Source organism: Rhododendron vialii, chromosome 12a, assembly GCF_030253575.1.
Source record: "Rhododendron vialii isolate Sample 1 chromosome 12a, ASM3025357v1".
In the NCBI taxonomy this organism is placed as follows: Eukaryota; Viridiplantae; Streptophyta; class Magnoliopsida; order Ericales; family Ericaceae; genus Rhododendron; species Rhododendron vialii.
In genome coordinates, this window is record NC_080568.1 from 30,664,471 (window position 1) to 30,692,028 (window position 27,558).

The window sequence follows — 27,558 nt, forward strand, 5'->3', positions numbered from 1 at the left end:
CACAGTGAGCCTTCACTCTTATGCAATGAGGGGCATGGTTTAGGCAAATGGATCGGTAGCCCAGTGGTTAGCGCACATTATGCATTTGAGTAGTGTTCAAACTTCACTAACTATTAACACTACTAGCCAATAGGCTTTTGGCTCAATGACATCAGGGGGTGCACTTTGGTGCTATGAGAAAGAAGATCCAGAGTAAAAAATGAGGGTTGATTCAGTGGTGGAAACTGGAGGTTGGACAAGGCCCAAGTTTGAGTTCGCGTAACCCCTCAATGAGGCTAATTAACATACTCGTAACACTACTCAAATGTAGTGGAACCTTTGCTTGGTCCAGACATAGGTGCGATGAAATTCCCTACACAATGACGCAATGTGACGGGACAATATTCAGTAGAGGAGGTGACGGGATACCGTATGTGATGTATTTAAAATAAAGAGAGTTTATTTGCTAATCATCATCGCACTTACAAATTAGAACAAGATCCGAAATCTTGTTTTGAAGAAAAGGTGCATGGAATTTGAGTTCATTACGAGATTAGAATCCCACTTGTGTTGGATCTTGTTTTGTGCTTCCCAAATAGCTTTGTTCGGCTAAATAATTCATTCTGGATTATTTTTTGTTTTATTCAAATTTTTTTTGCATTTGTTAGTTTCATCATTTTTTTGAAGATTATTGCTTCATCATGATGAAAAGAATCTAAAAAGTAAAAAAATTACGATCAAAATCTCATTTTTTTTTTAATAAAAACGAAAAAATTGACTTATTGACTTATTTTTGTCTTTAAAAGATGTATTACACCATAAGTAAATTGTCAGGCTCATAGGCAAACGACCAAATATTAGTTTAAATAATAGCATAAACATCTTTAATGGCAGAATGCCAACGGTAGCTTGGGGAGGTGGAGGCCAATGGTAATAACATTTTCAGGAAATTTCCAAGTTCTATTGTGTTCTTATTTTAGAATTTTCTCGAATATGTCCATGTTAGAACTTTTATAGGTGCTCCTTTGTATCGAATTTCTGGATCCGCCACTACCAGTCACACACATTCTCGTGAGGTCTATAAATATGTACATGAACCCCACAAAAATGTGTAGTACTGAAGTAATCCGAAACATCGCGCGACCGTGTTCGAGGCTGGACTAGTGAGAATTACTCCTCGATTTGCCATGGTTATTAAGGCAGAATCCTATTCTAATGCCTAACTTTACGCCCACTCCTGCGTCTTATAAAAGCCTACAAGCTCACCATCCCAACACTTCAATCCAAAATTCATCACTTTTCTCTCTCCTCGTTCTCATCCAACACACACAGCTTTCTTGATTTATTCTTTTGAGGTTTTACTCCCTTTATCGTTAATTTGAAATTCCCAATCAAAGCCAAAAAGGAATCCAACAATGAGCCGTTTGGAGACTACGATCACCTTTCTTCATTCTCTAGCTGGGTAAATTTCTTCCACCCTGTTTTTTTCAAGATAATTGTATTCTAAAATCGTACTTTTGTCGATTAACATAGTTTTTTTTGACGTGATTAATATTCTCGAAGAGCTTTAAATAGTGTACATCGTCGTTTCAATTATCTTTGTGAGTTCGAAAAGGACTGTCGAGGATATCTTTTATCAAAAGTACTGTTAGGATCCAGGACACTCTGTCCATGAAAGTGTCCGGAATCTGGACCATTCATTTTCTTTCTCAGACACTTTCATGGATTGAGTGTCCTGGACCGTACCAAACCTCATCTTTTATTGGTTTAGTTTTTCTAATGCTGTTTTGCAGGCCAATTGTGATGCTTCTGTACCCCTTGTAAGTGACCTATCAATTACTTTTCAAAAATTCTGTTTTCATTTCCGAATTTGGCTTCAATTTTTAATTATTCCATATGAATTAAACTTGAAATTCCTCTTCTTCTTCTTTTTCATTAATTTATGGGTCTTAAGGTTTGCATCGGTTATAGCAATAGAGAGAAGATCAAAGGGGGATTCCGATCATGAGCAATGGCTTGCTTATTGGATCCTTTACTCTTTTCTCACTCTCATGGAGATGCTTCTCGAACCCATCTTACAATGGTAATTACTAACATAACTTCATTTCTTAAGGAAAATTTAAGTTCATTTATTTCAGGACCTGTTTAATTAATTGATGTCTAATAGTAGTAGTTGTTTTTTTACCGAACTTTAGGATCAAGACAAATGTATAAACAGTCCTTATGTGTTCATTTATATGTTTTTTTTTTTGCCAAAGTTTAGAATAGTTCCATTGATAGGATAAGAAAAAATGCACTACATTAGGAAGAGAATACAAGTCAGCACACATCCCACTGCATTCTGGGCTACAAGCAAAATTCATTGATATCTGACTAACGTGAATTTTGGCATATTTAATGATCTTGAAAAGGTCTAAAAGGAACCAGATTAAAAAACGAAGATCTAAAATGAACAATTCTGATCACTAAAGTGAGCCCGAAAAAGGCTCGCCAATGGACTACCTCCCGTCCCAGACCCAGACCCAGTTCCAGTCCCCAGGAAAGGAGCCCTTCCTAAAAGTAGTTTGTTCTCAATGGTGATGGGATGATTGTAGAATCTGTTTCTAACTTCCTGAACATTCTTTCCACTTAATATAAGAATCTGTACAATTGATGTTCGGTGGTTGTTTCCAGAATCAGCTTGCATGATTATTAGTTTTTAAAAAAAAAAACAGAAATCCTAAGGGACCGACTACATTCATATCGACGGGAACACGGGGCCCACTTTAGATTTCGCACAGATAATCCGAACTGTTCAATAATTAATAAAAAAGAAAGAGTGGGCCTTGCGAGAATCAACTCAATCCGATACGTGCAAGTGCTCGATCCAATCTTCTATTTTTTGGGGGAAATGACTGCTCAGGACGCGTTTTGATAATTAATACCCGCCAATGACATTTTCAGCATTAACAAATGTTCTTAGCATGTTCTTGGAGGGTATTAATTATCAAAACACGTCCTAAGCTGTCATTTTCCCTATTTTTTTCATTCAGATTTCAGGACGGCTTGAATTATCCGTGAGTAGGCCTGACTTTCCCATTGGTACTCTGTCGATATGAATGTGGTCGGTACCTATATACAGTGGGCCAGTTCCTGTCAATAAGAACATTTTTTGAAAAGCAATTTCGAATTGGACAGTAGCTATGGCTCGAACTGGACATTTTATTGGCGGGTAGGAAGCCCTTATGGTCACGCCCAATGGGGAGTTACTACGCTAGTGGCCCCCTACCACCCTTATTTGATTATCAAAAAAAAGAAAAGCAATTTCGAAAAATGATTTTTAAATGGCAATTGAAATAGGATCTTAACCTTGATGATTAAACTTTTTTTTTAATTTGGTGTTCGGTTATTTTCTTGCAGGATACCGATATGGTACAATATAAAGCTAGTATTTGTGGCGTGGTTGGTTTTACCTCAATTCAGAGGGGCAGCTTTCATGTATGATCAATTTGTTAGGAAGAATATCAAAAAATATGGAGTTTTAGGCCAACATGGTCATGAGTCTCATGGCCACAAGTCTACTAATTAAAGGCAAAGGCAAGAACAAGTTTGTGGACTTCTTCATTACTCCTAAAAAAGTAAGTTAATGGAAGAAATAATCTTCTGAAAGTTCAAATATGTTGTGAATAAAATACTTGTACCATGTATTTAAAAAAAAGAAGAGAAGAGACTTGTACCATGTATAATATCACTCTTATGTAATGAGGGGTATGGTTTTGGCAAGTGGATTGGTAGCCCAGTGGTTGGCGCGCATCATATACTCTTGTGCATTTGACTTGTGTTCAAACTTCACTAACTACTACTTCCTCCGTTCTATTTTGTTTGTCTATTTTAATTATTCGTGCCATTCTTTAAACGCTTATATGTCCTAATTTATAATATTTTTCATAATTTTAAATTTTTTGTATTATAGACCTAATTGAGAACTATCAAATAGATCTATATTGCATATTTTCGGAGATTCATATTAAAATATATAAGCGATTGAAAACTGACATTAGCATCAAAAATGGGACAAACAAAATTTGACGGAGGGAGTAAGGTCCTGTTTCGCTTTCTTTTTAAACCTTTTTTTTTTTCAAAAAGAAAGTAATTTCAAGTTCAAATATAATGAAAATGAAAAATAATTTTTTTAAATTTTTTTTGTACCATTTAAAATATCTCAATAAGATCTATCAAACAAGATACATATTAGTAAAAAATTTATTTACGTAAACACATTATTTTTGAGCTTGAAATTACCTTCCTTTTCTAAAAGTTTCTTTTTTCCGAAATCGGAATGGGGCCTAACACTACTGACTTGTAGGCCTTTGGCCCAATGGCATTAGGGGTTCATTTTGGTGTTAGGAGAAAGAAGGTCCAAAGTTTAATTCTTCTTCCAATATACTAATCTAACTATTCTGATAATACTAGCTTTCGCCAATAAAAAAAGAAGCTATTAACACTACTTACTTTTGCCGAGAGGAAAAAATGAGGAGTTGGTTCAGTGGTGGACACTGGAGGTTGGACAAGGCCCAAGTTTGAGTTTTGATAGCCCCTCATTGGGGCTAAACATACTTCTAATACTACTCAAATGTAGCGAAACCTTGGCTTGGTCCAGACATATAGGTGCGATGAAATTCCCCGCCTAATGACGCAATGACGCAATGTGACGGGACAATACTCAGTAGAGGGGGCTATAGGATACCATATGTGATGTACCTAAGATTAATTTAAGAATAACTTGCGATTTGAATCATCTTTGTAGAATCCGTAATGGACTCCACAAAAATAAAAAATATCATTAATTTCTTGCCCATTAAAACTTGTTTGGTTGGTACCCATGAAACAGGAAATAAATTAATAATTTTTTAATTTTTATGAGCCCATTACGGATCCTACAAAGATGATTCAAACTATAAATTATTCTTAAAATATTTTTTTTTGCGTTCCTAAAAAACAATTAGCTCAATCCGATGTCAGTAAAGGCAGTTTCAGAATTCGTAAGGCACCGATAAATTCTAAAATAGCTCTTACTGATATTGGATTGAACTAATTTTTTTTAGAAACGCATAAAAAATATTCTAAGTATAATTTATGTTTTGAATCATTTTTGTAAGACCTGTGATGAACCCTACAAAAATAAAAAGAATAAATACAAAAATATTAAGGCAACCAAACAAAACATAGCAACCGAGTAAAACAAAATCAAATTAAGGGGTGGAGCATGGGTAAGGTGGCACCTAGATAGGCATGGAACAGAGGATCCGGAGCCCTAAAAGCGAAACCAAAAAGAGAACCACCATCAACCGTCCTCCACTGAAACTATAAACAAATGTTTTTTTAGCTTTTCAAAAGCTATTTTCCTACACAGAGTACAGTAAAGTAGGGTAGTGAACGCACCGGAGCAATTATTCAGACAATAATGAAAGCTTTACAGGTGAGGTCTCTCACCCCACGCCACCACAATATCTCTGTCTCTCATGTCTGGCCTACATTGCTACTACAAACAGAACCTCACTGATCTCTCTATTTCCAGATGCAAACTACACAAGACCTAAGCTCTCTCTTATAGCCATGGCTCAATGCATTATTTAGAGACAAAATTCGTTGGCAATCAACTACTTGGACGCTAACTACTTGTTTTTAAGTATAAAATTGCTTCACTCAATGTGGAAGAAATTTGAATGAGTCCTGCTATACACACAGACAATCGTGCACAGATTGTGCACAGATTTGGTTGTGGGGCCCACCACGGGTCCCACACAAATCATCCGAGCCGTTCATTAAATGTAAAATATTTTTTTGAGAGTCCCCGTAAAAAATAAGCTCAATCTGATACCTATAGGTGCTTCATCCAACCATCTAACTTTTCATTCAGATTTCCGGATAATGAAAAGTTATATGGTTGGATCGAGTACTTATAGGTATCGGATTACGCTTATTTTTTACGGAGACCCTTAAAAAAATGTTTTACATTTAATGAACGGCTCGGATGATTTGTGTGGGACCCGTGGTGGGCTCCACAACAAAATCTGTGCACAATCTGTGCACAGATTGTATGTGTGTATGTAGACTTTCTGAATTTGAATAGCTTCTTCTAATTACGTTTAAAAATTCGTCATGTCCCAATCTCATGACTATCGCACGCTAGTTTACTCTAACTAACTACTCCTACGTGAAAAGACCACCAATCTCGAAGTATCAGACACTTTTGTTCCGAAAAGTCGGAGATTACCGACGGGGAAATCCTGACCGAATTCCCGACGGCCCACCGGGCCCACTCCGGCCACCGGACAGATGATCCGAGCCGTCCAAAAATTCTAATGAAAAAAACCGAGTGGGCCTACGCGAGAATCAACGGCATCCGACGTAAGTAGGTGGCCGATCCAAACACTCCATTTTTTTTGTGTATGTAGCCGGAGTGGGCCCGGCGGGCCATCGGAAATTCGGTCGGGATTTCCCCGTCGGGAACTATAGCACCGCTCCTTTTGATCGGGCATCCTTTCGCAAGTCAAGTATCATCGTTGTTGTCACCAATTAGGGTGCGTGTGTTGTGCCGAAAACCAAATTGAGAATATAACAAATCAACAAGCGATAAACAGGAACACAAAGATATACGTGGTTTTGCTCAAGCACAAAACAAGACCATACTCCACGGGAAAAAGAGAAAGAGAATTCACTATAAATGGGGAGAGAAACAAAGAGCCGGCTATACTCGTAACTCTACTTAAAGCACCAAACAGATAGACAAATCTCTGGTGGAACCCAAAGGGAAGACACAATCCTTGGTAGAACCCTAAGAGATGAACAAAACCCTATATCTAAGCCCTTGAACAAAATAACATAACCCTAGGAACCCCTAAGGTCCCTATTTATAGGAAAGTACTAAATAAACCTAAACCAAATAGGAATAAGAATCCTAGTCGTTTTAGGAATTCGTCCAGCAGTGCATTCTTATAAACTTATAATCTGAAAAACTTATTTCGGTATTTTTATTTTTTGTTTTGCTTTTTGTTGTATTTTCAAAATTAATCGCTCGTCTCGACGAATTTAAAAAAATATAAAAATATGGACATATAATGAAAAAACCAAGCCTGCAACGGTTTGCGAATGAGTTTTATTTGCAGCCCTTTTTATGTATGCATGCAATTATTTAAATAAAAAAAAAAAAAGAATCCCACTTGAATCATGACATTTTTAAAAGAAAGAAAAAAGAATATCCCGTCATGCATGCAATTATTTAAAAAAAAAAAAAAGGAATCCCACGTGAATCATGACATTTTAAAAAGAAAGAAAAAAGAATATCCCGTCGTGAATCATGACCTATTTTGTTTTTTCAAAAAAACTTCTAGTACCTAATGAGGAGTCCATCAAGTCAGCCGGTGGGCAATCAACTATTTGTACCCGGCCAACTACTTGTATAATGTTTGAACAAATGTATATTTTTTTTCACGGCAAAAGAAATGTATATTTATCTTTAAAAAAGAGGTACAAAGATTAAACGGACCAAGGGCACAATAAATAATGCCACCCGAAACCTAAAGAAGAAATTAGAAGACAAGACGCCAACCATAATGCTGCCAAGACTCTACATAAACCATCCAAACCAAACCCAGCTCTCAAACAAGAACCTCAAAACCAAAGAACCTGGCTAAAATGAAAAAAGGGCAAATTATAGTTACCCCCCTCTAACTATGCCTCGTGTACACCTCCCCCACTTTAACTTTTTTTTTTGGCACTTAACCCCCTCAAACTAACGGAAATTCAAACGATCATAACTCCAAACAGTCATAACTTTTTCGTCCAAAGTCGAAAATATGCAAATTATATATCAATTTCGAGATCTTAAAGTCAGCTTTCTAATGACACCAAAATCACATCACGATTCAAAGCATACAGAAAGTTATAATCAAAAGAGTAAGGGATGGTAGACAGAAAGACCATGTTGATCATAACTTTCTGTGTGCTTTGAATCGTGATATGATTTTGGTGTCATTAGAAAGCTGACTTCAAGACCTCGAAATCGATATATAATTTGCATATTTTCGATTTTGGATGAAGAAATTATGACCGTTTGAAGTTATGACGGTTTGAATTTTCGTTAGTTTGAGGGAGTTAAGTGCCAAAAAAAAAGTTAGAGGGGGATAAGTGTACGCGAGGCATAGTTAGAGGGGGGTAACTATAATTTGCCCATGAAAAAACGCAACCTCCAACAGAGAAAACCCAAAGAATCCCATATCAAACCCGAACATGAACTCTAATAGGCACCTCAGAAGCAAACACCCAACCCGAACACGAAACGAACAAAAACTGAAACACCCTCTCCAATCGGAAGCAAAAGGATTAAAACTCCAGAGAGAGGGATATGATGCACCTTCATCCAATTCCGCAAATTCTCCACCCTCAAAAATATCGAAGTCACCATTCTCCCTTTCAGCAATATCCTCAAGCTACATTTCTACATATTTCTTAAAGTTAAAATTCGTCCCTTCATGATATTTTACTCCCAGCAAAGTGCTGGTGTCCATGCAACTGGCTCAATTCATATGCAATCCTATTTATGTAAGCATGCAATTCTAAATATAATAACAAAAAGAATCCCACGTGAATCATGATCTTCTTCTTTTTTTAAATCTAATAATAATAATAAGGAGTCCGTTTTGTACATAACTAATATATGTGCCCCTACAAGTCAGTCCCTGGGCGATCAACTACGTACCCCGTTCCAGAACACCTTAAAAAATAAGTACTGATTTTACATTTACAAACTCAAAAATAATGTAAATGAAAAATAATTTTTCAATTTTTTTTATACCATTCAAAATATCTCAATGAGATCTATCAAACAAAATCCATATTGCTAGGAAAATTATTTGCATAAACACATTATTTTTGAGCTTGAAATTACCTTCTTAAAAAATAAATACTTATTTTGAGTTCTGAAACGGGTTAAGATGTATTTTAAAAAAGCCTCTGCGAATTTTAAAAAAATACTCCACCGAAAGCCAATTAGGATGGTTTTTTTTTACGGGAATTCATAGAAAGATGTTTTGGAAAAGCCGAGCAAAAAAAAAAAAGATGTTTTGGAAAAATGAACGGTTCAAGATGAGTCCCGCAAAAAATCTGTGCATAATATGTATCTATTTTATCTGTGCATATATCACAATTGTATGATGAACTAAGACCATGCATCCATCCACAATGACCTAACCAAAACTAAAATGTTACTAAGGCTAGCAATGTTTGTTAAAAAAATATGTCACAACGTGGTTAACCTAAACTAGCAGTTCTTAATTTCTTGTATAGAAGCAATATGCGTCACAACGTTCTTTATTGTGAACACGACTATGGGCACCCACCCAACGGTACAGATTTTATACCGATAGGGTGTGGGGCCCATTTAGGTGCCGTTCTTCTTAACTTTGTTTTTTCAAAACGTTTTTCCGATACGTATTTTTTACTTTTCTAAACTTTTGTTTATCATTTTGTCGCATTTTTTAGGATTAATCATTTGTCTCAACAAGTGGAATCACAAAAGTATAAAATGTGGACCGAGATTCAAAAAAATTCATATAAGACGATACTTTAAACAAAAAAGACAGTTATTTGATATTTTTTTGTCTTTAGTGAATTTTTTTTTTGGTTATAATTTTTTATTTTTTAGACTCTTCCAATAGAGACGAATGATTCAACAAAAAAAAATATGATGTGAATCTAATAAAATTTTAGAAAAGACGAGCAAAATGCACAAAACGAAGAGCCCTTATTCCTCAATGTTCTTTAAGGAAGCTCGCAAGATATTGGATGTTGGTAAGACTTTGGGTATTGAAGTTCAAGGAGGGAGAAATTATAATTTGAAGAGATTTGTTGAAATGCCAGAGGAAGAATTAAAAGAAATGATCCAGGCTCTAGATGATTTTGAGGAAGAGGATATCTCAGAGGGCGATGTTGATTTCGAGGAGGGTGCATCCCTCTCTCTCTATGGCTTTTTGAACTCGAGATTGGGCGGGTATGCATGAGGTGTTTTGCTTATTTTGGTTTTGCTTAGTGGCTATGTGGTTTTGGTTTTGGCTGTTTTTTTTTTCTTTTTGCTTAGTTTTGGTTGTTTGGCTCTTTGGCTTTTCGGCTTGTTGTGGATGGGGGTTTAGATATAGGGTTTGAGGCTCGTATGGGTTTTTGATTGTTTAGGTTTTGTGGGTTTCTTTGGTGTTCAGTTGGCGCCTTGCATTCTTTTAAGTTTTGGGTGGCTTTTACCAGTGTACCTTTGTTTCTTTTAATCTTTATAATCTTTTATATTAATAAATTCTTTTTGCTTGTAAAAAAAATGGACAAAACGAAGTAGAAAAAAAAGTTGAGGAGAATGGCTCCTTAGTGGGCTCATATAGTGTTGGGTTTTGCCCATGTGAAAGAAAAAAAAAAGGAAAATAGTTAGTTGGCTGGTTATGCATTTATTTGCTTAAGTTATTGTGCTCTTTGGAAGTGGTGGCCGGCTGTGCATTAAGAGCAATTGTGGCATTGGGCTCCAGATTCTTCTGGGCAGTTCAAGAGGTTTTTTGTGCTAGCCTTAAGTCATGCCTATTTATAGGGACTACTGTGCTGTGTGTGAGAAGTGTGAGAAACAAAAGGGCAGAGATCACCAAGAAAAGTCAATTCTTTGTGTGCATGTGAGACAAAGTAAAGTGGTATACAGTGTGTGAGAGAGAATATTGTATGAGTTTGAGGGAGATAAAAATACCGAGAGCTTGAGAGTTAGAGTAGAGTATTTTATATCTCATTGTACTCATTCAATATTAGTAAAAGTTGTTCTCTCCGTGGACGTACCCGAGTTCGGGAACCACATAATTTTGTGTCTCTTTTGTATGTGATTGTTTTTTATTACACTTCCGTTGTGCAAGTAATCGGGTTTTTTACCCATCATATAGGAAATTCGAGCATTTTAATAATCTTAAAATATTGATTGCGGTGTAGCTTAAAAAAACTATTCCAAATTATTGAAGGTCTCGAATCATCTATGTAAGATCCTTTAGTGGCCCCAACACATAATCTGTACCCCACGGGTCAGTACCCATAGCAGTGCCCCTCTTCACACCACGTATTGCACGGTACACATACCAATAGGCATACCCTTTGATGTTTTCGACACCTAATTCTTCCTCAATTCTACGTACTCTCCCACTATATAAACTCCATGCACTCTCCGTCTCAAGCATAGGAATTGAGTTAAGTTTTTATTCCTACAAATGGAGAATGGTGGAGAACCCAAGTTTGAACTTGTCGTCGAGCAAGGAGAAAAAACTCTTGTACCTCCAGCAGAGGAAACAGAGAAAGGTCTATACTTCCTCTCCAACTTCGACCAAATCTTGAACCTCGAAAACCTTGAAGAATGCCTAGACGTGTTCGTTCGCACGATTTACTGCTTCAAATCAGAGGACAAGGGAAACGGAAGAGCAAACGAGATCATGAACGATGCGCTGTCGAAAGTTCTTGTCCGTTACTATCCCTTGGCCGGGCGGCTGACGATGGGCCCCGAGGGCAGGCTGATGGTGGATTGTACAGGGGAAGGCGCTCTTTTCGTCGAGGCAGAAGCAAATTGCAGAATTGAGGACATTGGAGATGGCACAAAGCCTGATCCTGTGACTCTTGGGAAGCTGGTTTATGACGTTTCTAATGTCAAAAGTATACTTGAAGTGCCTCCTCTTATGGCTCAGGTTCGTCATTTCGATCCCTAGACGTTTCGCTTTCTCCATTGGTGATAATTTGGTTAAAATGAGTGCCAGTGTCATCATTTTTAAGATTTTAGACCACGTAATTATCACGGTTTCATTCGTCTGTGCTATATGCTACTGTGTATAGCAATGCTCACTTAGAGCAACCGCACCGGGTGTTAAAATGGCAAGATTTCATGTACGTCATGCCCATAGAATGGCACAAAATTTGGCAAAATGAGTGCCACACCCATAAATTGGGACGGAGGGACCAGATCCAAAGAGCAAATTTGACACCATGGTTTGAGAACAATGTTATGAGCATCAAATTTGAAGGTGTCAGATTGCCACACCAGCCTTCAAAAAATTTGACATCTCTAAATTTTAAGCAAAGGTTAGAGATGCTTGAATACATTTGTCATAGTAATGTACACACTCTTAATTACAAACATCAGAAAACTAGAGTGAGAGGAAATATCTATTGTTATAGGTATCATGCCATGATTTCTCTCAGAAACGACAATCAACTCTATATCTCCAAAAACATATGTTCAAAAGGATCCATGCAAACCTATATATTCGCCACATAATTTACTTAATATATGAACACTTATGCAATTTTGTATTTTTTGGTCGTATTAGAAAAATATGTGGCTTGATTTTCCTTATTCACAATAATATATGAACACTCTATTAAAAATTCCTACAGTCGCCACTATTTCTTTCCAAACTCTGGCTCACATACAGCATAGCAAGATATGAATAACAAAATTAAACCTTTTTATATATCGCAGTAAAAATTGAACATTGTTTTTTCCGAACTAGGTAATTATAATTGAACAATTTTCACAAAATAATGAGGCCTCCAATGTTTTCTAAAGAAAATCTCAAACCTAAGAGCATCAACATCAGCTTAGCAATACAAGATTTTTTAGGTATTTTACCTAATGAAACCTCAAAAATCATGGTGCAGCCTAGCTACTGAGGTGGGTATTCTACATTTATCTACAGTACTTCTCTATAAGTACCTAATGACTAGCAAATGTAAATATAAAAAAATATTTTCTGTCTCTTCTAGAAAACCAAACCAAGTAAATGCTCTCTCTCTCTCTCTCCTCCAAAAAACAATGGGACAAATTAATTGTTTGAAGACAAATAGGGGAAATAACTAGTGTTGTTGTAGTTCCTATTGAAAAATGAATAGCTAAAATGAATTTATTAGGTATTCTAGCTAAAAAAATTCCTAAGCTAGTGTACTTGCTCTAATTTGGAGAGAGAAAGAGGGATTTCATCTCTCTTTTTCAAATGGAAAAAGCATATCTATTCAATTCATTCAAACAATGCGTCATACGGTATCTAAAAAAATTACCCAAATACGAATTAAGTCATACAACAACTACTGATAACCACCCGAAAACAAAGATACAGAAAAACAACCAGTCTTAAATGAGACGAAACTAATGTCGAACTCCCAAACAGGGGTCATTACCCATCCACACCGTAATCTTGGTGGCTCCCATCCTCATAAATGAGTTTTGGCTCATCTAGAAGAAGCCAGCCCAAAATCTCTCTTTGGATCTCAGCCGAGATTTTTGATAGACCTGGAGTAATTGCATAAAAGACTTTGTGGCAAATCGTGGGTAATGAACAGATTCTCCTCTGGTTATAAAAGGAGACCCCTGGATTTTGTATTTGCATCTCTCTTGAGTGATTGACCAGAGTGGAAAAAGAAAGAAAAGAGAGGAGGGAAAAACACAGGAACCCCTTTGGGGTTCTCCCCCACTGTGAGAATATGCATAGGAATAGAGAGAGTGTAGTGAATGTAGAGAACTCCCTTGTAAAGCTTGTCTCCGTATCAGAATATGAATTTGTTCCGCTGTCTATGGATGTACTCGATTTTGAAAAACCACGTATATTCTGTGTTTGTGTTCTTGGTTCGGTCCTTATTTCCGCAACCCTCTCAACTCTGGAAAATCAAATTTATCCAAGTATACTACTACTAATTACAAGTTCTAAATTTTTTCTTCTAGGTGACAAAGTTCAAATGTGGAGGATTTGTCCTAGGCCTATGCATGAATCACATTATGTTTGATGGGATTGGGGCCATGCAATTTGTCAACTCATGGGGTGAAACTGCCAGAGGGCTACCGCTTACAATCCCTCCATTCCTCGACAGAACCATCCTCAAGGCTCGAAACCCGTCGGAGATCCAATTCCCCCACCACGAATACGCAGAAATTGAAGACAAATCCGACATCCTAAACCTCTTGAAGCAAGAAATCCTCTACCGATCATTCTGTTTCGACCCAGAAAAGCTCGAAAACCTCAAATCGAAGGCTACGGAGGACAGGGCAATAACTAGTTGCACCACGTTCGAAGCCCGCTCCGCGTTTGTGTGGAGGGCCCGGAGTCGGGCGTTGAATATGAGACCTGATCAAGAGACGAGGCTCCTTTTCCCGGTCGATTCCAGGTCCAGATTCAATCCGAAAATACCACCAGGGTATTTCGGGAATGCGGTCGTGATGACGTCCTCTGTTTGTGCTGCAGGGGAGCTAGTGGAGAATCCGTTATCGTTTGCCGTGGGAATAGTCAAAGAAGCAGTTAAGTTGGTTACGTACGATTATATGAGATCCGCGATCGACTATACTGAGGTGAATAGAGGGCGGCCTTCGTTGACCGGGACTCTTATGATCGCGGTTTGGTTTAGGCTATCTTTTCACACAATGGATTTCGGGTGGGGGGGGCCGATCTTTATGTGCCCCACGACATTGCCGGAGAAGGAAGTGATTATGTTTCTGCCTCACGGGAGAGAGAGGAAAAGCATCAATGTGCTTGTGGGATTGCCTGCTCCTGCAATGGAATCATTTCAAGAGCTTATGCAGTTCTAAAAGGAAGATTTGGTTAATATTTCTTTTTATGTGTTGATGATGTTTGTGACCATTTGGTGCTGTTTATTTATTGCCTGTAAGTGTTCCAACTGAGGGGGAAGGGATGAAAAACTGAAGGGGTGGATGATTCTTGTAGAAGACAAGGGCAGAAGATGTGGGAACTTTATATTATCAGTTTGTTGATTGTTATTGTCTTTTAATGTATCACCACATTGTATGGGCCTAAGCTAAGTCCTATTTTGAGAATTAGAGCATGTTTATTTTGTACGATTTTGCTTTCAGTTATTTTTAAAAAAAAAATCAACTCAATCGGATATTAATAAATGTCCAAGCATTCAATTCTTGATTTAGGTTCAAACTAACATTTGAAGACAAGACAAGTTTTTTTTTTTTTTTTTTTGATAGGCAAAGAAATATTATTAGAAACTTGATAATTGGTACATCGAGAAAAAAAGGTCTAGCATCATTGAAAGGAAAAAATCAATCCAATCATATGCATGCCAACAATCTCAAAAAGAGAAAAGAAAAACCAACCAAGAGTTGGAGGAAAAGAGAACAAAAAGAAACAACTGTTTAGAAAATACCAAAACTAATTGAGAACAATCAACGGGTTATAAACAGAATCTGAATTGAATTTGAGACAAAATCGCAACAAATTCTTTTGATGATCTAAGGAAAATCAAACAAGAGTTTTTTTTATCAAAAGCTTTAGTAGGACACAAAAATGGGGAAAGAGGGCACTTGTAAGTTTGGTGGAGTGGTTGAGGAATCCAAAAGCCTTTAAAAAGAGAAGGGAGAAACCCATTTTTCTCTCTGCACCAATTTTCACACTCTTATTTTTAAAATTCACTCCTTTTATTTGTTTTTATTCACATGAAATTACTATCTTGCTCTTTTTCCAAGGCATTTTTTCACACGTGCAAGGGCACAATTGTAAGCAAGTGGAGTAGAGTGCAGTTGGTGCCTCTCATGCACATGGACAGGGTTCAACTTTCGTAAGAACTCATCCCCCTCCCCAAGTCCCCTAAAATAGAGTAGATTAAGTTTAACAAATGACAAAAAAAAGAAAAAGAAAAAGGCATCGTTGAAATTCACGTAGAAAAAAATATAACGAATAAAAGTTGAAGGGCGAAAATATAATTTTAACCCTCTAGGACCGAAGCAACCAAAATCAGGTGCATGAATACTGTACCCGTCCAGTCCGGCCGATTACTTCTTTTTTGGGGTGTCAAATTGGCGGGTTTGGGTTAAATTGGATAAGTTGTAAGTGGGTTGGGTCTTCAATGGGTCATTGACCCATTTAGACCCATTAATTATGAGTTCAACTACACATACCCGACCCGACCCATTTATTTAAAATCAAACCCGACCCGCCCACTAACCCAATTACAATTTTTCTTTTTTTTTCTTTTTTTTTAATCTTAGATAAAAATGTAAAATTCAAATATGCCAATAATAATTTTATAAAGCACACGAAAAAATTGAGTGACTTATTTTTTTGTTCTTATTCAAATTTTTTTTTGCATTTGTTTGATTTACGTCAAACTTTTGTGACTTATTGATTCGTCTCAATGAGAAAAATTAGAAAAGTAATTTTTTTTTTCGAAACTCAATTTTTTGAATAAAGACAAAAATAAGTCAATATGACAACTTTTTTTTACTTATCTGTCTTTTTTAAAAAATTTATTAGTTTCGATCAAATTTTTTTACTTTTCCAATTCCTCTCACTGAGACAAATCAATAAATCACAAAAATTTGAGGTAAAATTAACAAATACGGAGTATGTTTTTTTTTTGAATAAAGAAAAAATACTTAAAGAATTCCTCGTAGGGAAAAAGTGATGAGAGAAAGAGTGTGTATTTGTCCTACCTGATGCCTACCCATTTTATAGGAAATTCGGAATAGCTCAGGGGTTGCCACCTGTGCAGTATTGGACTCGTGTACTGTGTGACGGACGGACTTTTTGTTCACACACTTTTTGTTAGGGATCAGAAGTTTGCTCTAAGTTTGATGCATTTTTTGATGAGTAATGTTTATGATCTATTGGGCATTTAAGTTGACCCAAATGAGACCCAATTAAGACCTAATAATAAATGGGTTAGATGGGTTTGAACTCATTCTAACCCAATTAATAAATGGGTTGGATTTAGTCTATTTTTTAATAGATGGGCTTGGGTTTCTTAATGAGTTTGGGTTCAATTTGTCACCCCTACTTATTTTGTAGATATTCCGGTACACTAATATCCCAGCGTTGCCGCTCCTTTCCGGTGGAGTATCGGTGTTCATCTCTAGGCATACTCGATCATCATTTCCGATACTCCGACTGCTTGTTAGTTTTATGTGACGACCCGAATTTTTACATCACCTCAAAAACAAATATATCTCCAATAATTATAAGTCTCCAAATAAGTATATACGATGTACCCTAAAATCTTCAAAAATTATGCAAGAGTAGTTTTTCCAAATAATCTCTGAAAAGTAAAAAGCTAACTCCATCTCAGCTGCGGATCAAAAAAAAAAAAAAACTCCATCTCAGCTTCTCACTATCTTGCTCTGCACCTGAAAAATATAAAAGGGCCGGGTTGCATATGCAATGCGAGAACAATAAGCATGGCTCGAAATAAGGATATGCTCAAAAAAACGATAATAACAAATCAAGCTTAATAAATCTAAACGACATATCATACGTAGTCTTACACCCGGCTCATCTTGGTAACATGTGAAGCTCTACCTGGGTCATAACTATGTATAGCCACTATGGGCCCATAAATACTCTAGACTCCCCGGAGGGTAGTTATTCATCTATCTTTCATACTTCTGTGACACGGTGAGCTTGCACATATACCAATCTATTTCACGGCTTTTAGACCCAAATATTTTATATTTCAAACAAAATGTGACAATAATCGAATCATTAAGTTTGAAAATGAAATGAGTACAAATACGAGAGAATCGACAGAATACCCTTTGCAAAGAGATTTAACTAGGAATGTATCGCACACTACTCGGTACCTCAAAGTATAATTGTGGCCCGTTGGCTATGTGGCGATCACCTCCAAGAACAAGATCCTAAAACCTCGTCACTATCGGACTGGAAATCACCACTGGTTTTCTTGCTCCAAATGGTGGGATAACTCACGGCTTGCACGTGTTCCAACAAAACTCTCAGTGAAAATGGGAAAGTAAACCTAACCATGATTATTTATGTAACCTACTCTATTGAATGGAAGAGGATACACTTCCTATTTTTAATTTCTCTGGGAAATGTATATATTCTTATAAATGAAACTACTTAAAATGATCAATCCGAAACGGTACCAGGTATTTTATCCGGAATGCTACGTACCATGCAATCAATCTCTTCCATAACCTTGCTCCAACCGCCTCACATTTTCAATCAACTCTTTAATGGTATTTGGTACGTACATCCTACAAAAGGAAAAAAAAAAAATTCATGTGCCCTTTGTTTCTCAAAATACGTTGATTAATTACTAAAAGATGATGCGCATTAACAAAAAATAAGCAGAGAAAACAACCTTCCACCTTGAATTATATTGCTCCTTGTTCATTTGCTCAATCTTTTGTAATGCCTCCTCGAGCTAATGAAACCACAAGCAACATTTTATGATAGAGGAAAGAATGAATAGGTGCCATGACTTTCTATTGGATATAAAACAGAACACTAATTCACACCACTAACAATCAATACAACTGGGAATTTGAATACATCTCTTTGACCAAAGATTGAACAGATATAATTGATTAGTTAAATTTCTTTACTCTTATGGGGTATCAAATATGTGAAATGACTAGCACTTGAGTGCGTAAGCGCATCCAAGCCTCAAACCTCTCTAAACCTCGAAGGGGAATGCTAGGTACAAAGAAAACTTACCCAGAAAGTATCCCAAAAACAGCAATCAATGGTTGAGAATCACTTTGATGATAATGTCACACACATCAAAGTGAATCTCAATCACCAGTTGATCTTTTCGAAGTACTTTCGGGATAAATTTTTTTTGTCCCTAGCATTTCTAAACCCCGAATCGTAGGAGAAGGGGACATGAATCTAAAGTGGGTATGCATAGATGACAGATGTCATAATATTCAATTGTGCTGCACAATTTGCGATGGACATTATAAACTAGTCAAAAATTGCCCTTCACTATCAAATGTGAGTTTCTTTTTGTGTTCTTATTCTCAAGTACAGGGGTTGGACACACAGTATATCTACCGTTGCCTGAACACCCACAACCTCATTTCGAAACAAAAGAAAAAAGAAAACCCTAATAAAGGCAAAATATAAATACCGATACAAAATAGTAAAGCATGTAATTTTAATCGACCCAATGTTCTTGCTTAATCCCACATCTTTGCCAACATAACATGGCAATACATAACATCAAATTAAAGAAGAACAAAAACTAAAAAGGAGAACAGAAGATAGAGAACACCATAGTTGTAACTAAATACAGGCGAACAATGTCCATTTAAGTACAACACGGATATAGCACATACCTTGATTTCTAGTGACTTGCACCTATCTCTTTCATTCTGTATATCATGCTGTAAATCTCCTAAAATCTTTTGTTCCAACCACCTCACCCTTTCCATCAAGTCATTGATTGTATCTGATGCATCATCCTAAAAAAAAAAAAAGGAAATAATTTCATTTGCCCCCCATTTATCAGAGGACGGTAATTACAAAAAGATTAAACGTATAAGGAAGAAATAAGCTGAGAAAACAACCTTTAACTTGGTTCTCATATTTTCCTGCACTCTCTCTAAGAAATCTTCAATTGCATTCTCCCGATTCTTATCCATCTCCTCATCCTTTTGTAATGCCTCCTCGTACTGATGCAATCACAAGCAACAGTTTAGAATAGAAAAGAAAGTGAATAGGTGTCCTGACTCGTTAGCGTACCAGTTTAATTATATGGGATAGACAATGGAACACCATTCACACCATTAACGATCAATGCATCTAAGAATTTGATGACATATAATAGTTCCCTCTCAGTATGTGTCTATAGGTGAGTGTTGTGTGGGTGTGTGAAAGACCCTCTTTGGATGGAGATGCAGACGGGTATGACTTATTTCAAAGTCTTTTTCTGGCGGGTCTCAAGTATGAGAAAGGACTAGGATGTGAGTCCAAGGTTTGAAAGTGCGGATCACCTCTCTAAACCCTAAATCGTAGGGACATTAATTAATCCACGAAAGTGGATAGCATAGATGACAAACATCATAATATTTTATTGCACTGCACAATTAACGATATATAATTCTGACTTTAGACAATGTATATTAATCACAAATTTACTTTATTTCAAGAGTAGTTGGGAAAAAGGAAATTTTTATACAAAAATTTCTCTTCAGTATCAGATGTGAGTTTCTTAATGGTGTTAATCTCCGGTACAGACCGCATATCAAATACCATTACTATAGTCTGAACACCCACGACCCATTTTGAACCAAAAGAAAAGAAATAAAAAAACAAGCCTAGATGGAAATTTTTCCTTGGTTGCTTGTAAGGGAGAGATCAGCTAACAGGTCAGTGCTTCTTAGCAGAAATATGATAGCCGATATTCAGCTTGCTATGTGTCCCTTCTGCTCGTTGCATTTAGAAACACATCGGCACCTATTTTTACGCTGTCAATTTTCTTGGGAGGTTTGGTCTCTGATTATATATTGAATGGTGGAATCTAAAATGGGTGTGTTCCTTATCCGTAGCAGATTTAGCAAGTTGGTGGTTCGATAACAGGTTTCCTAATTTGGAAAAAACATATTTGGGAAACTTGTTTTTATGCAACACTTTTTTGGTTAGCGAGGAATGACTACATCTTCAACAATACAGGCGTGGGAAGTAGGGGATCTAATTAAAACCAGAGTGGCGATGTGATTGAAAGCGAAGTTTGATATTAAGATCTACACAGTGGAGGATTTTAAGGGTTATTTAGATAGTATTCGAAAGGTGAAAATGTAATGTAGCTTTGAGGTGTTTCTTTTCATCTAATTGTTGGTTGGATGAGTGTTTCTGTTTTCTTCTGCGCAGGTAAGCTTGGTTATGCTTTTTTGCTTTCCCCCTCGATATACTCCTTTCGAATTATATAAAATGTTTCGTTTGTCGAGAAAAAAAAAAGAAGAAGCCTAAATGAAGTACAAATATAAAATACCAGTACAAAATAGTAAAGCATGTAATTGTAATCAGGGAACAACTCCACCTTATCATCCCCCAAAAATAGCCACACATTGCGCCCAACATAATATTGGTATACATAACATCAAACTAAGCAGAACAAAAACTAAGAATAAGAACAGAAGATAGAGAACCCCATGGTTGTAACTAAACACAAGCAGACAGATTTTCGGTTTCCCATCAATGGCTTGAAAAATACAATATTTTGCAATGGGGGCTGCCGAGACCAATCTCTGATCACTGCCCAGTAACGATTAGGGATGACAACAGGGATTGGGGTCCTAAACCATTTAAGTTTATGGATATTTGGCTCTCTAACCCTAAGTGTATGACTTTGGCCAAAGAAACATGGAATGAGGTACAGATAGTGGGGTGGGCCGGCTTCATTCTAGTTCAAAAATTGAAGGCCATCAAAGATAGGTTGAGAGTCTGGAATAAGGAGGAATTTGGGGATGTCAACTCTGCTCTACAGGAGAATGAAGCTAAACTACATCAGCTCGATTTGGTAGCCGAAGAAAGACCTCTTGATCATGATGAAAAGGCCCTTAGATGCAAAGTAAGAGCAGAATACTGGAGGCTCTATAAGCTTTCAGAATCTTTATGGAGACAGAAATCACGGGTTAAGTGGCTAAAGTTGGGGGACAAGAATACAAGGTACTTTCAAATCGTGGCGAATAACAGATTTAAGCGGAATATGGTAGGTTCGGTCAGAATTAATGGTAGAGCCGTGGAGGACCCCAATGAAATTAAGGAAGCTGCAGTTGTCCACTTCTGAAGTAACTTCACAGAGGAAAGGAAGATTAGACCGACTTTGGGGGGACTTTTTCAGAGATCCTTGTCCGGCGATGTCACCTTGCATTTGGAAAGACAGTTTGAGGAAGGGGAAATTGTGGCTGCTCTAAAAGGGTGCAATAGCTTAAAGGCTCCGGGCCCGGATGGTTTTAACTTTTCGTTTATCAAGAAGGGGTGGGATTTCATGAAGGACGTAATTATCCAATTCTTTTCAGAATTTCACAGGAATGGAAAGCTCACGAGAGGTATTAACTCAACCTTTGTTGCTTTAATTCCTAAGGTTGATTGTCCTACTTCTTTTAAGGATTTTAGACCTATTAGCATGGTGGGGAGTGTTTATAAAATCCTTTCCAAAGTGTTAGCTAATAGGATTAAGGAGCATCTTCCTGTTATCATTGGTGAAGCCCAAGCTGCTTTTGTAGGGGGTAAACAAATATTGGATGGTGTTTTGATTGCTAATGAGGCTATTCACTGTTGGAAAAATTCTGCTCAAGGAGGTCTAATTCTTAAATTAGATTTTGAGAAAGCGTATGACTGTGTGAATTGGGGTTTTCTTTTGGATATGCTTAAGAAGGTAGGTTTTGGGGAGCGGTGGTGTGGGTGGATTAAAGAATGTTGTTCCACAGTTTCTATGTCTGTCTTGATTAATGGATCAGCTACAAGGGAGTTCCAAACCCAGAAAGGATTGAGACAGGGGGATCCCTTATCACCCTTTTTGTTCAACATAGTAGCTGAAGCACTCAATATCATGCTGGAAAGAGCTCGTGCGAAAAATATCATTAAAGGCGTAAAGTTGGGGAACAATGGAGTAACTATTTCCCACCTGCAGTTTGCCGATGATACGATTCTTTTTTGCAACAACGATCTGGAGGAAATGGGGAACATTAAACGAATTCTTAGGTGCTTTCAATTAATGTCTGGCCTAAAGATCAACTACTCTAAGAGCTCCATTTGTGGTATAAATGTTCAACAGGAGGATATTGAAGCACTTGCACATGTGATGGGCTGTAGAGTGGAGTCTTTGCCCATTAAATACCTTGGGCTTCCGTTAGGTGCTAATCCAAGGAGGGTCAAAACGTGGGAGCTTGTTCTTGAACGGACTCAAAAGAGGCTAAGGATTTGGAGATCGAGAACCATCTCTACCGGGGGAAGACTTACGCTTATCAACCATAATTCTAGCACTTTGCCGATTTACTACATGTCCCTATTCAAAATGCCATTGGCAGTTGCAAAGTCGCTGGAGAAATTACAAAGACAATTTTTTTGGGGCGATACACCGGACAAAAAGAAAATGCACATGGTGAATTGGGAGAAGATTACTTTGAGAAAGGAAAATGGGGGCTTAGGGATCAAGAGATTGATACAACAAAATTTGGCTCTTCTTGCTAAGTGGTGGTGGAGATTTGGTAGTGATAGAAACTCTTTGTGGGTAAAAGTTATTCGTGGGAAATATAATCTGGACCGGAGGAGCTGGCTTCCATATACACAAGGCTCGGGTTCGATTTCTAATGTATGGAGGGACATATGCTCAGTGGGAAATATTGATTCGGCCTTGGGATTTTCTCTCCGAGAGGGCTTCAAGGTGCAAGTAAACTCAGGTCATGATACTCTATTTTGGGAACATAGCTGGCTGGGTTCTACTACGCTTAGAGAGGAATTTCCAAGACTATATCGCCGGTCCATGCAACAGGATGTGGTTCTGAGCAATATTTGTGAAGGAAGAGGCAGTGGAGATTGGAATTTGCAGTTTAGAGGAATGCTTCGTGTCCGGGAGAATCAACAGTACGAGGACTTAAAACAAAGACTGAATGGCGTGACATTGGATCCCTCAAAACCAGACTCGCTTCAGTGGATATGGACAGCAGATAAAACCTTCTCGGTGAAATCGGTTTATAGGCAGTGGGAATCCCTTACACAGTCTCCAAACACTCTTCTGGGTTTGATGTGGAGGAACTTGAGCCCTCCTAAAGTGGAAATTTTTTCATGGATGGCCACTCAAGATAGAGTTGCAACTCGGTCGGTACTTGTCGATAGGAATGTAATTTCTGAGATCCACTTGGCAGTGTGCCCATTCTGTGCTCTTCATGTGGAAACCCCTCAACATCTTCTCCTACACTGTCGATTTGCGTGGGTAGTATGGTCAGGAATTTTGGAATGGTGGAACCTACAGTGGGCATGTCCATCCGCAGTAGCAGAGTTGGCGCTTTGGTGGTTTGGGAATAGGTTTCGCAACTTGGAGAAAGCTACATAGGAAGTTTGTTTTTATGCAACTCTTTGGTCCATCTGGTTAACAAGGAATGATTATATCTTCAACGGAGCAACAACCCAGGCTTCGGAAGTGGTGGAGTTAGTCAAAACTAGAGTAGCCATGTGGATGAAGGCTAAGTTTGACATCAAGATTTACACAGTGGAGGATTTTAAAGGTTATTTGGATGGGATACGAAAAGTGAAGGTGTAGAGTAAGTATTTGAGGGTGTTTTATCCAACTTTGGTTGGATAGATCTTTGTACTTTTGGTTTCCTCATCGATGTACCCTTTCGAGTTTAATAAAAAGTTTCGTTTGCCGAGAAAAAAAAACTAAACACAAGCAGACAATACCAATTTGAGTACAACACTGCTGATTAGAAAAAGAAGAAAGAATTATAGCACTTACCTCTTGTATATCACGCCGCACATCTTCAAGCTCTTCTTCCATTCGCTTGGACCTATGGCAAAACATACCAACTGCGAGAATGGATAAAAGGGCGAGGTCTAGTATTCACATTTCAAAAGCAATAAACTCAACTCACCTTTCTGTATCTTGTTGACTCTCTTCCTTCAACCGGCAGTTCTCTCCCTCCAACCGACGGTTCTCTTTCTGGAGTGGAATAACATTAGGCAAAGCAATTTACCACAGAAAAAAAGAAATTCCATCTAGCTATTGGGGGGAGAGAGAGAGAGAGAGAGAGAGAGCAAATTAAGTTTGGCAGTGCCACTTGAAGCAATGGTGGCTGCATGATTTGTGTGTACAAGGGGCCCGAAACTCGAATATTTTCCCATTGATAATTAAACATATATTTTACTTCCTCCGTCCCTTTTTTATAGTCCGGTATTTCATTTTGGACTGTCCCTTAATAAGTGTCCAGTATTCCATCTTGTTTCATGTTCAACCAATGGTGGTGTACCCGTAGCTAATTAATGTAGATTTTTTTTAGGTTGAGCTTTGAACTTTGAACTTTTATGGGGGTGGTCAATAGTTTCATAATTCATTTTAGTTTTGTTCAAACTGCGTTGTGCCAAACCCTAGTTTATATATATTGCTACTTGCGAAATCCGAAGAAGAGATAATATTGTGCGTATGTTAGCGCGCACTACCATTTAATTTTATACATTCAACCCAAAAATTGATTGATAACTTGAAAATTTGGGAAATTTTACCCCATACATATAGAAATTTGAAAAAAAAAAAAAAATACCTTCTCACAAAGGAATTTGCAGGGGCTCGATCCCATAAAAAAATTTCTAATTAACCTAAAACGAGCATAGCACCCCTTGGGATTGCCGGTGACCAGAAGTTACAAGTCTTCGTCCATGTATAGACGTATCATCCATGTATCCATATAGACAAACCAATATTTAAAAAAAGATCAAATTTCAAGCAATAATGTCAAAAACCATGGAAACTCACCAAGAGGAGGGGCCAGCTTTTGATTCTACTGTCACGCAATCCCCAAGCAGGCTTTTTTAGTGGGAGTTTCTACGAAGGCAACACGAAAAAAATACGAATGAGATCAAAATCGAACAAGATAAAACAAGAGATCTGGCCATGGCCGGGAGAGAGAGAGAGACCCGAACGGCCGGAACGGCTGTGCGATAGCTGTTACTGAAACAAAACCCTAGTTCTTGCGACTTCACTATCATCAGCTTCCTCCCGAGTAAACGCAGAGCCATTGTTTGGTTGGTACTTGGTATCTCAAACAGAAGTCTGCAGAGCTAGGGCTAGGGGTGGTTTCACTTAAATACGTTTGGATTACATTTTATATTAATTCGAATTTTTTTGTAGTATTTCTTAATTTTGCTTTATACTTTTGTATGAATTATTAGTTCGTTTTGAGAGGAATCTACACGTATCGGATTAAGCTGATTTTTCATGGGCCACTCATTTTTTCTTTTTAGTTTTAAAAATTATTGAACGGCTCGAATCATCCGTGAGGGGCTCACTTCGGGCTCCGCATGGCATTTGGTTGCCTTTGGTGCGGTGACTCTAGGCGTTTTGTTAATTTTTCCCAAAGTTTATTTAGCAATTCTAATACGCCAAGAAAAGAAAATCGTTGATGGCCTTTAAGCTAAAATCGTAGCCATCCAATTAAGAAAATATTTTCTTAAGTTATATTTTGACCCGTGACCCGTTGTGGTAATAATATACACTTTCCTTTCCAATTTACTACGTATTACCTTTTTATTTTTTCCATTTTAAGTTGATATTATTTTAAGAGGGTTGATAATTAACATATAAATTATTGCCTTTTTATTTCTACTCTCTACCTTGGCATATGCTTTTTTAAAATGAGATAGAGAGTGAGTAGGTTGTATTGGCATGAGCTTTTTATGATATTTCTTCTCTCTTATTTTCGCTTGGACATGCCTAAAAGCACGAACATTCGCTAGTATCTATATGAATCCGAGATAGTTAGTAGTTACCTTGTCAAGTACAGCAACGTACCAATAAAAGAGATAGAATCATCTTTTTGATGTGATCGGTATTTGAGAATTGAGAATACGAAGATTGCACTGCCTTCTCAATCCTAAAAATAAAATCGGTCAATGGATACCCAATTATTTCGAATATTTGATTTTGGAAAATGAAAGCTCGCAAATTGGGAGCAGTGCTACAGACACAAATACAAATAAGGACGCACATAGATGTGTACTAGCAGCTGTCCAATGTACGTGAGCCCCCACGTTAAAACAACAAGGAGCGAGCGACTGCGAACACATCTATCCGGTGTCCAGAGCATCTATCTATCTATCTATCATCGATCAATATATTATAGAAATGTGTTTGAGCCCCGTAATCCTTCAAATCTCCATTACTAATTTTCTAGATTTTTCACTTTTTTTTTTGAAGAGAGAGAGATGGGGGAAGTGGGAGAGAGAGGGAGAGAAAAAAAATTATTCTATGCCACTAGACACCGTCACGTGGTACTTCAAATTTATTTTTCACCACATGTCTTTCAGTGTATAAGATGAGACCAATGCTAGTGTGTATCGAACACATGACCGAATAAAATACTAAAGTATCTTTTTAATCAACTAGCGTTTTTACCCGTTCAATACACAAAACTGAAAATAAACCAATGGAATTTTTTTATCCCATGCATCAACTAGCGGTGTACCCATTCGATATACGAAAACGAAAAAAATACTAATGTAATTTTTTTGTTTCGTGCATCGAACGAGTACAACGCTACATTGATTTTTCTCGGCTCCACACATCAAACGGGCACGAACGCTAGTTCTCCATGTATTAGTGTTTTATGGGTTTGATAGATAAACTGTGGCTGGAGGAGACTAGCGGAAGAGATTGAAATACAGAATTGAGACGATATGGAAGAAAACAGAGATAGGAGAATACAAATTATGAGAAATCTATCTATCTATCTATCAATGTATTATAAAAATGTGTTGAAGTCTCACAAGTCTCTAACTCTTAATCCTTAATTTTCTAGAATTTTTATTTTCTTTTAAGTTATAAAATTGGGGGAGAGAAAAGAGGGAGAGGGGATGTCGAGAGAGAGAGAGAACGTGGGGCGGGGATGCGAGAAAGAGGAGATCGAAAGAGATTTTGGGAGAATTGGGGAAATATTATTCAACGTTCCATGGGCATTGCCATGGTGGTCCAAGTTATCTTTGCACAGCACAATTTTTGTCGCTCGCACTATAAAATGTCGAGTATGGTACAAAATTTGTTGCTTGTTTCATGTATCGAATGGATGCAACG

At 37.4% G+C, this 27,558-nt stretch overlaps 3 protein-coding genes across 3 annotated transcripts; 2 read left to right on the forward strand and 1 right to left on the reverse strand.

Annotated features, from left to right (window-relative positions):
• The first annotated feature begins 1,259 nt into the window (after positions 1 to 1,259).
• LOC131311498 (HVA22-like protein e) lies at positions 1,260 to 3,775 on the forward strand. Its single transcript, XM_058338993.1, has 5 exons — positions 1,260 to 1,441; positions 1,773 to 1,799; positions 1,934 to 2,062; positions 3,379 to 3,512; positions 3,550 to 3,775. Exons 1-5 carry the CDS (start codon positions 1,395 to 1,397, stop codon positions 3,603 to 3,605), a joined length of 393 nt encoding a protein of 130 aa, XP_058194976.1. The 5' UTR covers positions 1,260 to 1,394; the 3' UTR covers positions 3,606 to 3,775.
• A 7,406-nt stretch (positions 3,776 to 11,181) lies between these two features.
• On the forward strand, positions 11,182 to 14,860 carry LOC131310840 (omega-hydroxypalmitate O-feruloyl transferase-like). Its single transcript, XM_058338071.1, has 2 exons — positions 11,182 to 11,708; positions 13,736 to 14,860. Exons 1-2 carry the CDS (start codon positions 11,241 to 11,243, stop codon positions 14,591 to 14,593), a joined length of 1,326 nt encoding a protein of 441 aa, XP_058194054.1. The 5' UTR covers positions 11,182 to 11,240; the 3' UTR covers positions 14,594 to 14,860.
• A 3,086-nt stretch (positions 14,861 to 17,946) lies between these two features.
• LOC131309668 (uncharacterized) lies at positions 17,947 to 25,580 on the reverse strand. The gene is made up of 8 exons (XM_058336270.1): positions 25,407 to 25,580; positions 25,246 to 25,314; positions 24,368 to 24,435; positions 24,232 to 24,283; positions 19,340 to 19,444; positions 19,109 to 19,234; positions 18,137 to 18,192; positions 17,947 to 18,022 (listed from the first exon to the last, which is right to left on the reverse strand). Exons 1-8 carry the CDS (start codon positions 25,506 to 25,508, stop codon positions 17,947 to 17,949), a joined length of 654 nt encoding a protein of 217 aa, XP_058192253.1. The 5' UTR covers positions 25,509 to 25,580.
• Positions 25,581 to 27,558: the final 1,978 nt, after the last annotated feature.